This window comes from Fusarium mangiferae, assembly GCF_900044065.1.
Source record: "Fusarium mangiferae strain MRC7560 genome assembly, contig: FMAN_scaffold003, whole genome shotgun sequence".
In the NCBI taxonomy this organism is placed as follows: Eukaryota; Fungi; Ascomycota; class Sordariomycetes; order Hypocreales; family Nectriaceae; genus Fusarium; species Fusarium mangiferae.
In genome coordinates, this window is record NW_024573923.1 from 500,262 (window position 1) to 516,808 (window position 16,547).

The 16,547-nt window shown below is 49.3% G+C and overlaps 5 protein-coding genes across 5 annotated transcripts; 2 read left to right on the top strand and 3 right to left on the bottom strand.

The window, feature by feature from the left end:
* Window positions 1-1,995: 1,995 nt before the first annotated feature.
* On the bottom strand, window positions 1,996-3,089 carry FMAN_04918 (putative EB1-like protein; the record flags this gene model as incomplete). Its single annotated transcript, XM_041828318.1, has 4 exons — window positions 1,996-2,525; window positions 2,581-2,693; window positions 2,922-2,993; window positions 3,076-3,089. 4 exons carry the CDS (start codon window positions 3,087-3,089, stop codon window positions 1,996-1,998), a joined length of 729 nt encoding a protein of 242 aa, XP_041679193.1.
* A 586-nt stretch (window positions 3,090-3,675) lies between these two features.
* On the top strand, window positions 3,676-6,109 carry FMAN_04917 (putative ATP-dependent RNA helicase; the record flags this gene model as incomplete). Its single annotated transcript, XM_041828319.1, has 2 exons — window positions 3,676-5,289; window positions 5,339-6,109. 2 exons carry the CDS (start codon window positions 3,676-3,678, stop codon window positions 6,107-6,109), a joined length of 2,385 nt encoding a protein of 794 aa, XP_041679194.1.
* A 460-nt stretch (window positions 6,110-6,569) lies between these two features.
* Window positions 6,570-7,254, bottom strand: FMAN_04916 (uncharacterized protein; the record flags this gene model as incomplete). The annotated part of the gene is made up of 2 exons (XM_041828321.1): window positions 6,570-7,063; window positions 7,116-7,254. 2 exons carry the CDS (start codon window positions 7,252-7,254, stop codon window positions 6,570-6,572), a joined length of 633 nt encoding a protein of 210 aa, XP_041679195.1.
* Window positions 7,255-10,238: 2,984 nt separating this feature from the next.
* FMAN_04915 (putative 2-isopropylmalalate synthase) lies at window positions 10,239-12,363 on the bottom strand (the record flags this gene model as incomplete). Its single annotated transcript, XM_041828322.1, has 6 exons — window positions 10,239-10,349; window positions 10,402-11,988; window positions 12,046-12,088; window positions 12,144-12,208; window positions 12,261-12,297; window positions 12,356-12,363. The coding sequence occupies 6 exons, from the start codon at window positions 12,361-12,363 to the stop codon at window positions 10,239-10,241; spliced, it is 1,851 nt and encodes a 616-aa protein (XP_041679196.1).
* Window positions 12,364-13,940: 1,577 nt separating this feature from the next.
* FMAN_04914 (putative actin cytoskeleton organization and biogenesis) lies at window positions 13,941-16,436 on the top strand (the record flags this gene model as incomplete). Its single annotated transcript, XM_041828323.1, has 1 exon — window positions 13,941-16,436. One exon carries the CDS (start codon window positions 13,941-13,943, stop codon window positions 16,434-16,436), a length of 2,496 nt encoding a protein of 831 aa, XP_041679197.1.
* Between the last annotated feature and the right edge of the window lie 111 nt (window positions 16,437-16,547).

Consider the following 16,547-nt stretch of genomic DNA (forward strand, 5'->3'; position numbering starts at 1 on the left):
AAAATTATATTGATGTTCGCCTGTTACGTGGTTGAACGGCGAATGTTGATTGTGTAAATTAAGACATGAAAGACGATAAATGCGTCATGGCCATGGCGTCTATCGAAAGAAGCTGCCTGACGTATTCGTACAGCTTATTATGCATTGGATGCCCAGGGCCCCAGGCTGTGTTTTAGTGCTGGTGGCTGACCGTCGGTGAAGGTCACGGCGCTCGGCAATTGGCAGCACTAAACTAAAATTGGCTGCGCATGCGACCTGTTGCCAGAGTGATCCACATTTGAAGTAAAGGCCTTTGAGCCTCACAATGCAATGTGAACAAGGTCATGTGAGAACTCATGATGACCTGTCATGGTGATAACATTGATGAGGAAGATTTCAGCTCTGATCTTATTATACACTCTTTTGTCCAAAGAGTTATGTATGCTCCAAACTTGGGAGAGTTTCACTTTACACATGTGATTTAAGAGATTGGCATTGGAACATATTTAAGCAACGACTACCTTGCCGCAATACTCTCTGATGCCCTTCAATCTTCAGTCGTTTACTTTCATAATGGTGGTGAAGTTTAAGTGACCTCTGGCTTCGGAATTTCCCATGGCCGAGGGAAGTGAGGCATGTCTACAGCTAGGGCAAAGAGCATAGATGTTCCTGATGTTCGCAAAATCACCAGCAAATATGTTGGTTGCGTAAGTCAAACAGTGTGTCAGTTGAGCGGCCATGGCTGAAGTCCATGAGCTATTGCTGCCATTATCTGTTTCAATTAGCATTAATTAAACGATATACGCCACTTTATAATTGTAAGAACCTGAACTGAACTGGGTGATAATGTCACTTGACATAAAGCAAGTTCTCCCATAATCGACTGATACAGCGCAATCCCAACCATGATTTTGAATCATGCACTTATCTGTGAAATGCCATCATGCTGATATTCGATACCAGATCATAAGTAGCATGGAAGGATTTCTGGCTACGAGATATTGGACTTGAACAAGCACTTCATAGTTTCATGTCGCAATTGCTTCTGGCATTGAGCGTTATTGTTCTCAGGCAACAAAGTATACCTTACATATGATGCTTCCTCTTTGGTGGTCTTAATTGACCAGTAAAAGAGGCTTTCATCACACATACATGCTCTCGAGTTCGTTCTTCAACATAAACCTTGAAAGTGTACCAACGAACATACTTCAAGGTAGAATAGGCTTGGTAATGCCCGAGAGTTTTACCAGTGATAGCAAGACTTGGAGGAGAAAAGACCATTTGTAACTTCTACAAGTGCAGGGACTGATCTCATATGTGTCATTACCTTCCAGGAATACCCAGCATTCATGGCAGAATCTCAAGGTTTTATTGACATATATAACGAGTCTGGCTTGATAATAGGTTAGTTCCCTGTGCTTGAGCGTGTTCTTCTAATTTGTGAACGATCCTATCGGCCTAGCAATCCGGAATTTGACAGACCTCGTGAGGGAAATTGTTCGCCTGGCTCTCAAAGTGTTAGTAGCATATTATCCCAAGGGCTGTCAGCTTGGATATCATTTATTCACACTCCAGCCCAAACAATGTATACTTTGGGTATCTCGACAGTTTATGTACAAAGTCATCACATTACTCTAACAAGTCATCTCAGCCATGCTTGTTTCTATACTTCCCAAATATGACTTTAACTTCAATGGTCCCGGCTCGTCCCGTTCCCATTTACTGGCCACAACGTTACCCGTAACACGGCGACACAAGCTCGAGTGTCCAACGAGATCAATTTTTACCCTCATTCTCGAGTACTCTATGCGAGTCCCAGAACAAGTACAGGGACAACCTTCGCTTCTAGAGCCAAATCTTGTCCACTATCAGCTCAGCGAACTCCCTCCCAAAGGTTTTGGGTCACAACTCCATATCCATGCTCTGTTTAACTCGTGCCAGAGAAACCAGCGTCACCCCAGCCCAAATCGTGGTCGCGTTAAGTACATCTTCCAGCTTTGGATGTCATCAACAAGTCTAAAAGGTCTCTTGGTCATCGAGACCCTCGCCCTCAGCAGGAATTTCGAATCCTTCCTCTGTTGAGTAAAGAATAGTTTGGATCTGCTTTACGAGGCCATCCTCTTGCTTCTCCAGCTCCGGGTCCTCGTCAACAGCCTGTTGGACAAGTAGCTCAATATCCCGCAACTTGCTGAAGTAGAAGTCTCGTTCCCTCTCCAGGCCTGTGACGGTCTCCTTCAATGTGGCGTTTTCTTGCTGAAGAGCTGCAGTAGCGGGTCCAGCGGCCTTTGCAACTCGGGGTCCACCACTTGGAGTACCGCTACCCACGCGGCGAGCGGCGCCAGTGCTAGCAGCAGGTCGGGGTGCGGCGGCAGCGGGAGGCATTGAGCCACCTTTTCGGCGGGCAACGGCATCGTACTCGTGGTCGGGGAAGTTAAGATCCCAAAATCGCTTTGTCCACTGGAGGAACTCGAGGTTGTCCTGCATCTTGCACTTGATAAGTGCGGAGACAGGAATAGGCTTGTCAATTTGGTGCTTGGTAAAGGTGTCTGAAGACACGTCAGCATGCTGTTCGTAGACGAGAGCGTAAAATAAGTGACTGACTTTGCAAGACCTTGAAATTTTGAATATACAAGTATTCAGAGTTCACATTGAACTTGACCTTGGACATGGGGACGTCCATGTAGATACTGTCAAAAACTTGGCAAAGGGCAGCACTAGACAGGCGGTGTTAGAAAGTGTCATGATGCAGATAATGGTGCGTGCTCGTGTAGTGGCTGTATAGGTCAGGAATGACAAGTGAGGCTCCCTGAAAGTGCTCGTGATAGCAATCGCGGGGTTGTTTGGTGTTGTTTATAATCCCTTGCTTCGATCATAGCACGGTGCAACACGACGTAGCGATCCGTGACGAGGGGGCGGGGCAAACAAAAGATGGATGGACTCACCCAGTACCGCATTGCTCAACCTTGGTGATGTTAAGCTGAAGCAGGCTGTTGAGCCATGCAACAAGCTCTTGTCTGTAGAATCATGTATTAGTATGCAAACAATATTTGGAGGTAGCTAGCTGTCTTGTAAACAGCTCCAGATGGCATCACCAACCTCGACTCGCCCATTTTGAACTGATTGTCTGTTATAGGGTGTGATTTATTATTCGGAATCGTGAGAGCGCAAACAAGCGACGTAGGAGAAAGGCGAAAGGCGTTCGTTTCTAGAGGATATCGAATCGAGAAAGGAAAACAAACTGAACGAAGGCGCAAAAGGGAAGCTAAGGAGATTGCGTTCGTCGGGTTAAGTTGGGGAGAAATTAAAAGCAACCGTCTTCGCGCTGATTCCACGAAGTTGTTCATGGGTAGCCTGTCGCCCAATCAACCAACCGGCCGTTGGTGGGGGGTACCCAGAGGGACCAGCGCATCGCTGTGTTATCGCTGATCGTGTTTGGCACAGAAGGTACCGCCACGTACCGCAACGCTAGAACCCCTCCTACCCCCCGCTACGTCCCCTAGAGCTTGCTCCAGCCAGTGAAGTCACGTGCGGAGCCGCCCGTCAATCTTTGGGAAAGTAACAAGCTCTCACCGCCAAAATTTCGAGAAGCGGCAGAAAAAAAAAGTTCGAGATTTACTGCGAAAGGTGCCCCACTGCTTCTGTCGCGTCTGCAAATCTTGATAGAAGAGCTGTACGAGTGCCCTTTGACCCGATAAGATGGCGCCCTCACAGAAGCGAAAACCCGCACAAGACGACTTCATCTTCACAATTGACGACAATGACGATATTCCTGTCGAGGAGGAGGAAGTGACCGCGGAACCTCCTAAGAAGAAGGCCAAGACCAGCAAAAAGCCAAAGAAGTCAAAGCGTGCAGCCAGTCCTGAAGATGACGAGGAGGAAAATGGTGTAGAGGGCATCTGGGGATTCAATGATGATGACGATGGTGCCATGGACTCCGAATTCGAGTTTGGCGCTGAGGAAGCTGCCGACCTTGGTACAGTAGAATTCGAGGGATGGGGCTTCGATGGTGCGAAAAAGAGTATGGCTGTTGACAAGAAGGGTGTTGATCTGGATGAGATTATTCGAAGGCGTCGCGAAAAGAAGCTTGGAAAATCTGACCCCGCAGAAACTGCCGATGCCGAACAGAACGAGGCTATGGATGTTGATCTGGACGATGATGATGACGAGGTTCTTGCAGACGACGCATTCGGTATGAACGTTGCTTCTGATGTTGAAGAATCTGGTGACGAAAAAGACGAAGATGACGAGGATGAATCTGGAGCTGAAGACAAGGATGAGCATGAGGACGAGGAAGATGATGATGCTGCATCAGACAACGACTCTGTCGCTACTCCCACAGGGCACCCAGATGACGATGCTTCCGACGATAGCGACGATGAGGAGGACGCCGAGGAGGAAGCAAAGCGAAAGGCTTTCTTCGCCCCGGAGGAAGAGGAGGCACCTGGCAAGAAGAGTGCCTCATCTTTCCAGGCCATGTCTCTGTCACGCCCAATTCTCCGTGGTCTTGCTACAGTAGGATTCTCCAAGCCTACGCCCATTCAGGCGAAGTCAATTCCTATTGCGCTTATGGGCAAAGATCTTGTCGGTGGTGCTGTCACTGGTTCCGGAAAGACTGGTGCCTTTATCGTTCCTATTCTGGAACGTTTGCTATACCGACCCAAGAAGATTCCCACCACTCGCGTCGTTGTTCTTACTCCTACTCGTGAATTGGCCATCCAATGTCACGCTGTCGCCACAAAACTTGCTGCCTTTACTGATATCAAGTTCACCCTTGCTGTCGGTGGTCTGAGTCTCAAGGCCCAGGAGGTTGAGCTGAAGTTGCGCCCAGATGTTATTATTGCTACCCCTGGTCGTTTCATTGATCACATGCGAAACTCTGCCAGCTTCAACGTTGACACTGTTGAGATTATGGTCCTTGATGAAGCTGATCGTATGCTTGAGGACGGTTTCGCCGACGAGCTTAACGAAATTCTCACAACACTCCCCAAGTCACGACAAACTATGCTCTTCTCCGCTACCATGACATCCACTGTCGACCGTCTCATCAAAGTCGGTCTTAATAAACCTGCTAGGGTTATGGTGGATTCTCAGAAGAAGACTGTTACTACACTGGTGCAAGAATTCGTTCGCCTGCGCCCTGGCCGAGAGGAGAAGCGAATGGGCTACCTAGCACATGTCTGCAAGAACCTCTACAAGGAGCGAGTTATTATCTTCTTCCGACAAAAGAAGGAAGCTCATCGAGCTCGAATTATCTTTGGTTTACTTGGTCTCTCATGTGCTGAGCTTCACGGTAGCATGAACCAAACACAGGTTAGTCTTATTCTGTCTCGCTGCTATGACCATCACTAACACTATTTAGCGTATTTCAAGTGTTGAGGACTTCCGTGATGGCAAGGTGGCGTATTTATTAGCCACCGATCTTGCTTCCCGTGGTCTTGATATCAAGGGTGTCGATACCGTCATCAACTACGAAGCGCCCCAGTCACTAGAAATCTACGTCCACAGAGTTGGTCGAACAGCTCGTGCTGGTCGCAAGGGTACTGCCTTGACATTAGCTTCTGAGAATGACCGCAAGGTCGTCAAGGCTGCAGTGAAGGCCGGCAAGGCCCAGGGTGCCAAGATCGTCAGCCGGCAGATTGAGGCTGCCGAGGTCGATGCTCTTCAAGCTCAGATCGACGAGATGGATGATGAAATCGAGGAGATCATGCAAGAAGAGAAGGAAGAGAAGCAGCTTGCCCATGTCGAGATGCAAGTCAAGAAGGGTGAGAACCTCATCCAGCATGAGGCTGAGATCAAGGGACGACCTAGGCGAACGTGGTTCGAGTCTGAACACGACAAGAAGCAGTCCAAGCAAGCCGGCAAAGATGAGCTCAACGGCATGAGAGAGGCGATGAAGAAGAAGACGGGCAAGCTAAGCAACAAGGATAAGAAGCGCCTTGACAACAAGCAACTACGTGCCGAGGGTGGCGGAGAGTGGAGGAAGGGCAAGTCGTCAGAGGCTGATATGAAGGCCCGACATAAGGAACAGGCCAAATCAAGGGCCAAGGGCCGGGCGACTAAGGAGGGAGGCAAGGATGCCGCCCCTAGCAAACCCAAGGGAAAGGGAAGAGCCGGTGGTAAGAGGCGATGAGCTAAAAGTTTAGAGGAGTTCATTGGCAGCGATGTATAGGTAGTTTTAGGTTAATTATATCCATGACCACACACAATCCGCCTTCGTCTTGCTCTTCCGAGGAGTATCTAACCTGATTCGGCGCTTTGTGAGGAATGTTGCAATAAGGTTTGAAGGGACTGGACGTGCCTGTAGATCTATGCAACCCTGATCGGCAATCTGACGTTAACGTGACGCTAAAGGACTGACGAATCCGTCCAACGCTCACACTTTTCAAGGCCGTACATTGCAAATTATCACAAGTCATTGGTCGAGAAAGTTCACAAAGAAAATTACTATATTAAGTAAGTATCAAGGAGTGTGTAATCGCTCGCTATACCGCTAGCACCATTGCTTTTGTCGTAAGAAGCACACCAGATATCGCTTTCATTATTTGTAAAAGAATGTCCTCATCACTTGATTCATAAACCCAGGCCCAAACTTAGAGATTAAGGGGAGCGATGCCGATGGACGCCACGAGCTCACTCTGGACTCTAATGAGGTTGACGATGGCATTGTCAAGGCCAGTGATAGTGGCACTACCGCCTACACTCGCAGCTCGTACAGCAGCCGCGAAGAGGAGAACGGGGCTGATAAAAGGGTTGAGGGCAGCCTTGACAGCATTGATCTCAGCCTGGAAAGTAGCTCGCAGGGCAGGAGTCAGGTCTGTGACGGTGACGGTTACAGTGGCGCCGATGTTCTCAACGATGTCGATAACGACGAGAATAGAGGCAGTGAGTGTCGCGATCTGTTGGTTGGTGAGACCAATGGCTTGGCCAGCAACACCACCAGCAGCTCCTGTTGTGACGCTGACAATATTGGTTGTGGAAGCGGCCAGGCCTTGAACGATGGCTTGATAATTGGCCTTGAGATCAGCTTGAATCTGTGCAATGACTTGGGCATCAACGTTGTTCTTGATTAAGAGGACATTATCATCTATAAACTTGTTAGCAATAGTTATTTTGAAGTGCCAGGAGAAGCTACTTACCGATCTCATTGAGAGTGACCACAGAGGAGCTTGATAGAGTGTCAACTGAGGACTTGATGGTTCCTGTGACGGTTTGTTGCCGACGGAAAGGAGAGGCCGTGGCAAAGGAAGCAAGAGTGAGGAGGCTGAGGAACTTCATGTTGATTGTGGTAGTTGAAGTGATCAAGGCAAGGGTTGAGTATGTGATGAGTTGATGAGTTGTGAATGAAGTGAAGATGATGATGGTGATATTTCCAGGCGCCAGACCAAGCAAATTATATAGACTTTACTTCAGCACCATGTCCAGAAGTCATCGTCAGAATCGCCACCTCGATCTCAACAACCAACACCCACAGCTTATCGAGTCTAAACTAACAGGTTTTGGGCAACCATCCCGTCCAGCATTCCAAAGCCCAGACATACAGCACAGCTCTAGACTGGACCCCATTCCAGCGCCTCAGAGCTAACTTTGACAGTTTACTCCGAGGACTAGACCTAGTGCAGTCTCGGACCACGCCGTTACCGCCGGGCCGTTACGAGTGGGCGCTCATCCAGGGGAGGGGGATGTGCATGCGGTACTACCCCTTTGAAAGAAACACGCATGTTGGTGAGAGTCAACTTGACGTCTGGAACGGTCGATCGTGTCTTGGTTCTTTTGAGTTTGTTGGGAGGCGGCCATTGAGAGAAGAGGAATTTCCCCATGCTTGAGACAACGGTGATAGTCGGGCGTTTTTTGATCGAGCGGCGGGCAAAGTGACTTGGGCTTGAGTGTCTGGGTTTAGGAAAGGCTATTACAAAAGTGCTCCGGCACTATCTTAGTTCCTGGGGTTAGTTCAAGACTTGCCGTGTTGTCTCCCGGATCTAATGTCTATATGTAGAGAATTGGCTTAGACCGAACTCCTCGTTTCTCAAATCAACACTTCGATTCTAAACACAAGTTGAGCCGCCTCGATCGAAAATCTCAGCTCTCCGCTTGGTGTCTCAGAGCAAAGATGTTAGGTCATGCTCTCTCAGCCACTTAGCTAATAAGCACAACGATCCTCAATGGTCTCGAGACTCGAAGCATCTATGTAATCTTGGCGCTGCACAAGATCACAAATCGGATATCTAGATTGTGCTTAATGCTGCAGCTCGAGATATGTGATGAGTACCTCGATACCACCTGTCAAAGCAGGGTTAAAAGAACCAGTCGGCTTCCGAGTCGTTGTGAGGGTTGCTTGTGTGTCTTAGACAACTGTCACTTTGTCGTTATTTGACAACGGAAAATATTCCGGAACTATCCATTGTCTCACATATAAGCCATGTTCGCGGTGTATTCTCTGCTTGTGGAATATGTTGCATCACAGATCGGGACCAGAACAACTGCAGCTTCACGGCGCAGTGTGTTCTAGGCCATGGATGGAAAGTCCGACTTACAGCATCTGATCATTTCTGAGACAATTCTCTCACTCCAGCAGATTTGTGAAAAGTCAGATCTGATCAGTAAGATTTCGGAGACTTGTTTAAGGGTGTTCAGCTTCGTCTTGCGCTCGATAGATAGGTGAGATCGAGATGAGATATGGAGTCTAGACTTCATACATACATGTTGGCTGCATATGCCACATCTGAAGATCCGTAAAGAATATACGGATAGGCGTTATCCCTTTTTGCGGCTGCATAACCTGTGAACTGTAGTCCCATGCAGCGCAGACATAGTCCCTATTCGGTAATGACCCGAAGCTTTATGTCTGACGCTTGTAACTCATCCAATCCACGTAGCTTGAGGTTCAGCAGTATGCTTATGAAACCATTCATAATCTGCTTTACTATTATTACGTAGAGTTGGGCTGAGTTCTTGTCTCGGTGGTGCATATCGACTTGGCCCAGACCCAGAGTTGTACTGCGTGTTGACATACGTACTTGGTCACCCCAAGTCAGACTGATCTCTCAGCTGTACTGACTTTTAAAAAACACTTCTCTTTCGCTCACCACATTACTCAACGGGTGCTGTTTATCAGAATCGAGCTGAAACCCCGTAGGAGACCTACAGGCAGCCTTCAAAGTATTTAGTTTATCGACGAGGAGCTACGCATGATCGAGAAGAGGCATTTGAATGATGGTACAAAGTCCTTGTGTGACCTGTCAAGAAAAATGATATGTATGTTATATCTCCTTGCGTCAAGCTGAGCATGTGTGTACATTATAGGGGTGGGCTCCTTTTAAGCCGCGTTGTACTATACACGCCATAAGCTCGATCAGCTCGATGAACAGTACCAATGTCAGTTTGCCTCAATACTGAGCAATTAGAGTAACTTGAGACGTTATCCTTCAACTTCTTATCCCCGGGTTGGCATTCCAATGGCTTGAATAAGCTCCTGTCTCGTAGATCCAGGTCTTATACCTTATTACAGTGAGATCGACATTTCCATCACATTTCCAGCGGTCAACCAACCAAGCCTCTTTTCTCTTGATAGGCCTGCTTGGGATCTTTCTTGTTCAGCTGATGAGTGTTTGAGACAGGTTCTGGATCGGCTACTAACGACGGTAAAGAAGCATTGGTCATTTCCGGTCGTTTAGACTGGCGGTTGGTGATGATCTTGATGTACAGGTTCAAAAGGTCAGCCCTAGTATTGAACATAGAGCTTATTCATTTCCTTGTAGCAGTCCACTACCTCTGAAGGTGGCTGTCTTGTGTTCAGGAAGTGGAGGGCATCGTCACTTGTTTCAGCCCCTAAGCACGATTGGTAAAGAGCCTCGATAGCCAGTTGAGACACTAATGTGTTTTTGCTGTAACGTGACATGAGCCATAATCATTCAACAGCTAACCGAAGTTTGAGGAGTCTTTGAGATCATCAAGAACGATTGAATCGAAGACACATGACGATATAATACGGTTCAGGAGTCACAGGTAAGGAGGAATAAACCAGGAAAAGACACACGATGCAGTGCCCTCCTATCGCGATGATCTCGAACCTTTGATCAAGTCAATTATCTTCAATTTTTGACTAACTCCTCAATATGACAAAGCTTTTCAGCACCCACGCCCTCTCATTCATATGAACAACATGAACTAACTGTACAAACATGCCAAGCGGTTCGCGGCAAGTCGAGAGGCAAGCCCCCTTTTCAAATTTCTTTTCTTTTCTCTTCTCGTCCTCGTTCCCTTTACATGCCATTTGCCTTCTCCTCCAGAATAGACACCACACTAGGGGTCTCTTGGGGAGCAGGAGCATCAGTGGGCTTTTGAATAGGGCTGGCGGGTCTGCTGGTGACGAACTGCACATGTTGTTAGTGTTGATTTTACCCGAAGAAGTTGTTAGAGACTTACGTTGCTAGCTGCGCTCAGGAGAGCGATCAGAGAACTCTGTACCACATCCTCGTGGATACCAACACCCCATACTGACTGCTTGCTACCAACGGGCTTGCACTCGATGTATGAGGCAGCCTTGACACCGCGTCCCTCGCCAATGGCGTGCTCCTTGTAGTCATTGACATCAAACTCGATGTTAAGCTCCTTGAGGGCTGAAACCATGCTGGAAATGGGACCATTGCCACGGCCACGCAGCTTCAGCTCCTTGCCATTCACCAGCAGGACACCCTCAAAGATACGGATAAAATCCTTGGTGTCTTGGGTTCTGCCGTGGGCTGCGGGGGCAGGGGATCGCGATCGGTCAGGTGTGATGCTGTAGTCCACCAGGCTGAAATGAGGGTTGTTGTTGAGGAAGTATGTGTTCTCAAACAGAGAGGTGATCTCATTGGCCAGCAGCTCACGTCCGACCTCCTCGCTCTTCTTCTGAACGACCTTGGAGAAGGCGACTTGGAGACCGCGAGGGAGGTCAAGCTGGAGCTTGGTGTGCACAATGAAAGCGCTTCCTCCCTTTCCAGACTGAGAGTTGACACGGATGATGGCCTCGTAGTTGCGGCCGATATCTCGGGGGTCCAGGGGCAGGTAGGGCATGCCGTTCCAGGGGTCCTCGTGGCCCAAACCCTTGGCCTTGCGGTCCTGGAAACCCTTCTTGATGGCATCTTGGTGGCTGCCAGAGAAAGCAGCGCATACCAGGCTGCCGCCGTACGGAGCACGTTGGTGGACGGGGATTTTGGTGCAAGACTCAACCATGTCGATGACTGAGTTCAGGTCGGAGAAGTCAATGTTAGGGCTGACACCTTGTGTGTACAGGTTGAGGGCCAGAGTGACGAGATCGACGTTTCCAGTTCGCTCGCCGTTACCGAACAGACAGCCCTCTACTCGATCAGCGCCGGCCATTTGGGCAAGCTCAGCAGCAGCAATACTGCATCCACGGTCGTTGTGGGGATGCAGGGAGATACAAACATCCTGTCTGTCGCCAATGTTGTTGCAGAAGTATTCGATCAGATCGGCGTAGATGTTGGGTGTCGCCAGTTCTACCGTGGCGGGCAGGTTCAGGATGATCTGGTCGCCCTTGGTCGCGTCAGGTCCCCAAGCAGCCTTGACAGCCTGGCAGACTCTCACGGCATAGTCAGGGTCTGTGTCGGAGAAGCACTCGGGGGAGAACTCGAATTGCCAATTGGTGCCAGAGGCCTCAGGGTTATCCTTTGTCAGAGATCTGACCAGCTTGGTGCACTCTACAGCAAGCTCCAGGGTCTGCTCCTCAGTGTAGCCAAAGACTACTTGACGGAAGCATGCGCTCGTGGCAAGGTAGATGTGAATGATGGCGTTCTTAGCACCGCGGACAGACTCGACGGTTCTGCGAATGAGGTCGGGTCGGCAGGGGGAAAGGACTTGTAGGAATACATCGTCGGGGACAGCTCCTGGGGTCTGGATCAGGCGCTGGGTGAAGTCGAAGTCGGTTTGGGAGGCAGAGGGGAAAGAGACCTCAATTTCCTTGTAGCCTAGATCGCAGAGCATCTTGAAGTATCGCCACTTCTCCTCGCCGTTCTATCATGACAGGTCAGTCTCGTGTCGCAATTGGGCGCGTTACTGGGGAGAACGTACCATGGGATCGGGCAGACTCTGGTTGCCATCGCGCAGACAGCTTCTTTAAGGGAATTAGTATTATTCAAGTGTCTCATGAGTGTCAATTGGTGACGTACGAAAGCCAGCGAGGGGCCTTCTCGATGGTTTTGTCGGGCCATGTTCGATTTGGCAGTTTAGGAGCCTGAGCACGTTAATTATAAGATCGCCTGAGGTTGGTTGAAAACAAAACTCACCTTGAACGGCTTGTATTTCTTCCAGGGTTCCTTGAGCCTGGTAAGGAAAAATGTTAGTATCATGGCATGTCTGAAAGGCCGATATCGCAACGTACATAGTCATCTTGGCAATGGATGTTGAAGAGCAACTTGATCTCAATTCCAAGCAGAGTATGTCTGTCAAATTAAGAGTAAAATGAAGGAAGAAGCTCGAATACAAATAGTTTCTGAGAATGAGACGTCAAAAAAAAAGATTGAGTCAGTCAAAGTCAAAAAGTTTGAGTCACGGTAGCGGAGGCGGGGTAGTACGGAGTTAGAGTAGATTTGATTTGGAGGCGCGCCCTGAGGTGGGAGGTTACAGCGAGTGAAAGACAAGGTAATTGACAATTTTGGAGGGGCATTCCCTTGCGACATGATACAATTGCTCTGCAATTCTGCTTGTTTTTTGCTTGTACCTTGATTGCCCGCTGTTATCCGAATCCGGAGTCGGAGGAGGGCCCATCAGAGGTGGACTAGTGAAGACCGGAGAAGAGGAATCCTTGTCATTGTTGAAGATATACTTGATTATTTGTATCTAGGTAATTGTATTAAATCCGTGAGCTGAAGAGTGAGTTCATTGGAAGTTGTTTCTAGGTTGAGTGAATGTTCTGTGATGAAATAGTTTAGTAACTAGTCCAAAGACTCAGACTTGTGAAAGACTATTTTTTTCACTGGCACTCAGAAGCATTATACTGACATCCACAGTAAATCAACTGCTACGAATAGCATATCCCGATAATAAAAGTCAAGGTATAACACCGATCAACGGCATCGGCCTCAAGAAGACGGGCCGGTATCTACCTCAATTCTCGGGGGTCAAAACTGGATCTCGGCATATTATGGATACCTCCGATTTTATCACGGGAGCCCGGTCTACCACTGCCACTAGGTACGTACCTAGCTACAGCTGCAGGCCAGGCCCCATTTCATGATGGCCGTGGCTGATGACGTAAGGTCTGATCGGCACAGAAGAACTGCAACTGAGCAAGCTCACTAGACCGTGCCAGGTCTAGACTAGTCTAGGGTCACGAGCTACACTGTCTCTCTCTTGTGTCTCGGTATCTGAGAGCAGCAAACCATCTTCAAATACACTGAGACTCGTCCAAATCATGTGCTTCCGTCATCATCTCCGCCGTTAACTGACAGCCCTGCCAGTGCCGGTGTCAGGCTGAGCAACCCCCCATCAGAAGACTCAGCCGCCTGAGATCTGTCCCTACCTCCAATAAATACCCCAACCTGTCAGCCGCCATCGCAATCCCGAGAGAGCCTCATCTGACTCCTTTTGTAGTCCAATTCGTATAAAAAGTCGACAAGCTGGCGCCGTTCAGATTCTTCGGCCCCTATCGCCCTCACCCGCGTCACAAGCAGAGCCTCGCACGCTTCCTGTTCCCTCGCGCCGTAAGAGACCGATACCGTGAACGACTACTCAATTTCCACCTCAACACTCTTCCGCGTCTCAAGCACAGGTTCCAGTCCCGAGTTTACCGTTACATTCTTGAGCGCCAACGGAGGCGCGCGGATCAATCGCGCATTTTGGACATCGTCAAGCGGCAAGGGAGACAGCTCTGGCTAGGATCACAAGCGAATCGCCCTGTCAAGCATGCAAGGACCCGATCCAAGGGTTCAGTGGCGCACAAAACGCCCCAGACAGCAGGAATCATGATGGGATATGGCTCAAACCGGGCTGCGAGCCCTGGGGATGGCGAGAGGGGGTATAGGAGGAAGCGCTTGGCAGCTATGGCAGGGAATTTGTACAGAAGCGGCCAAGCCGCAGTGTCCGAGATCAAGGAATCATATGCCCAGACCAGGGCAGGACCTGCAGCTTCAGGACATGAGAACCACGGACGGATACACATCCCCGGCGCATTTCCAGATGTTGCGATCACAGTGAAAGGCGACTGCCAAATGGTACTGTTTCCGTCGTATGCGAAACAGCACACCAAGCGTGATTGGGGCGAGATGGCGATGCACGACTCGGATGCGCCACATGGAAGCATCAGAGACGAAAGCTTTTGGCGAAATGAATGGGAACGGAACGAAGATGAAAGAGCCATTATTGATGTTGATGTCCGAGGCTGGATCTATACACCTCACAGCGGTCCCATGACAAGGAGAAACAGAGTTCTCATCGGTCTGGCGCGGCAGCTCAGTGGTATTCCTGCGCCTAGAGCAGACCAAACATACAATCCAGAGACTGGGCTTCCACGTACGCATCATCAAATACACGAGGAGCAAAAAGAGCAGGAGAAGATCAACTCTGAAGCTCGGCGCATTGAAAGGGTAGGACAGCGAGAGAAGCAAGTTGCATACCAGGGAGGCTTCAGTGAGAAGACGCCTGACAACGATGACCCTCTTACAGACAGCTTTTACTATCCTTCTCGTCAGGGCAATCAATCTCCTGATTCTGCGCCTTCTAGTCCAACGATGCTAGCCAAAACTATGACATCGAACACCACTACCAGCGAGATGAGCGAGAGTGATCTCATTCTAGCCAATGCCAATCTCATGGCTCGAATTGCTCCTTTCATGACAAATCCCTCTGTTGCTCTACCGGTCACTTTCTTCTTCTACAACAGCGAGAAGTCTCAATCAAAGACCGTCATGACCAACGATGCGGGTCATTTCGTCATTCGTGCTGCTCTCGACTTTATCCCAACTCATGTTAGAGTTCTGGCGGATGAGGATCTGTCAGCTATCCAAGAGATCAAAGTCATTGAACCATACGGAGTCAGTCTTATTAGCGACATTGACGATACAGTCAAAAAGTCCAATATTTCTGCGGGTGCCAAAGAGATCTTCCGCAACACCTTCATCCGAGATTTAGGTGAGCTCTCTGTCGAAGGTGTTAAAGAGTGGTACAATCGCATGGCCGACATGGGCGTGAGCATCCATTACTGCTCAAACAGTCCGTGGCAACTTTTCCCAGTCTTGGCCAGTTTCTTCAAGATGCACGGCCTGCCACCAGGATCGCTTCATCTAAAACAATACAGCGGCATGTTGCAGGGTATCTTTGAGCCAGTGGCAGAAAGAAAGCGATCTACACTTACCCGCCTGCTACGAGATTTCCCTGAGAGAATGTTCATTCTTGTGGGAGACAGCGGAGAAGCTGATTTGGAGGTTTACACTGAGCTTGCTCTTGCGAATCCAGGGCGGATTCTTGCGGTCTTCATTCGAGATGTCACAACACCCGAAGAGACAGCCTTCTTCAACCCCAACTCAGGATATGACTTTGGCCGACCAAAGACCCCAGCTACTTCTAGCAACGCTTCAAGGAATGTTTCCAGAAACCCTTCATACCAGAACCTAGGGCCTAGCGGATATCGGGGAGAAAGCAAACCTCCCCCAGGCCCGACTATGGGAACTCTGATCGACTTCTCAGACGAGCCAGGGGAGGCCAAGATCGATCGCAATGCGGCTCTCTCTCAGGTTCGAAATGCCAGTGCCAATGTCAACTCCAAGAGTGCTAGTACGACTGATCTACTTGGCGGACGTAAGCCACCTCCGCCCAGACCGGCAAAACCGGTTGCGTTGAGGAGTGCCAAGTCGATCACCGAGTTGAACAAGGGTCTCAGCAGGCAGAATTCTGATGAGATACCTCCGCCGCCGCCACCTAGAAGACCAGCGGTGCAGGTCAGAGAACCATCAGTGCCTCATCCACTGAAACAGATTCACAACTCCTCGCAACAGAGCTCGGGCAGCAGCAATGGCGGTTTCAAAATCCCAGCACGCTCTAATTCTGGAGATCGTCCACCTCCACCTCCGCCACGGCGACGTGGTACACCGTCAAGCATCACCGAGTCGAACCAAAATCCACGTCTCCCACCACGACCAACTCAGAATATGGCCAATCTAGACGTAGACTACGATCCGCTCCCGCCACCATCATCAAATCCCCCTCCATCATTTGGTTCAGGAAGATCGGGTTATCAGTCAGATGGCGGGAACACATCAACAGCGGGCTCACCAACGCTGGGTCCACAAGCAGTAAACAAGAAATTAGAATTATGGAGGAGGAGATTAGCACGAGCACACGAACAGCTGGACGGGCTAGGTGTGGCCCTATATACATGGCGACGAGGAAATGATGTCATTGCAGAAGCAGAGGGGATAGTCAAACGAGCCCTTTCAGATATGGAGAGGAAGAGAAGGATGAGATAATAGCGACTCGACTCTATATACCAAGCATTTTGTTATTCTCAATTCGACTTACACTCTGTATACTACTATACTAGCATTAGCATAGATGGGGACTGGGGTTTGGGATATCCA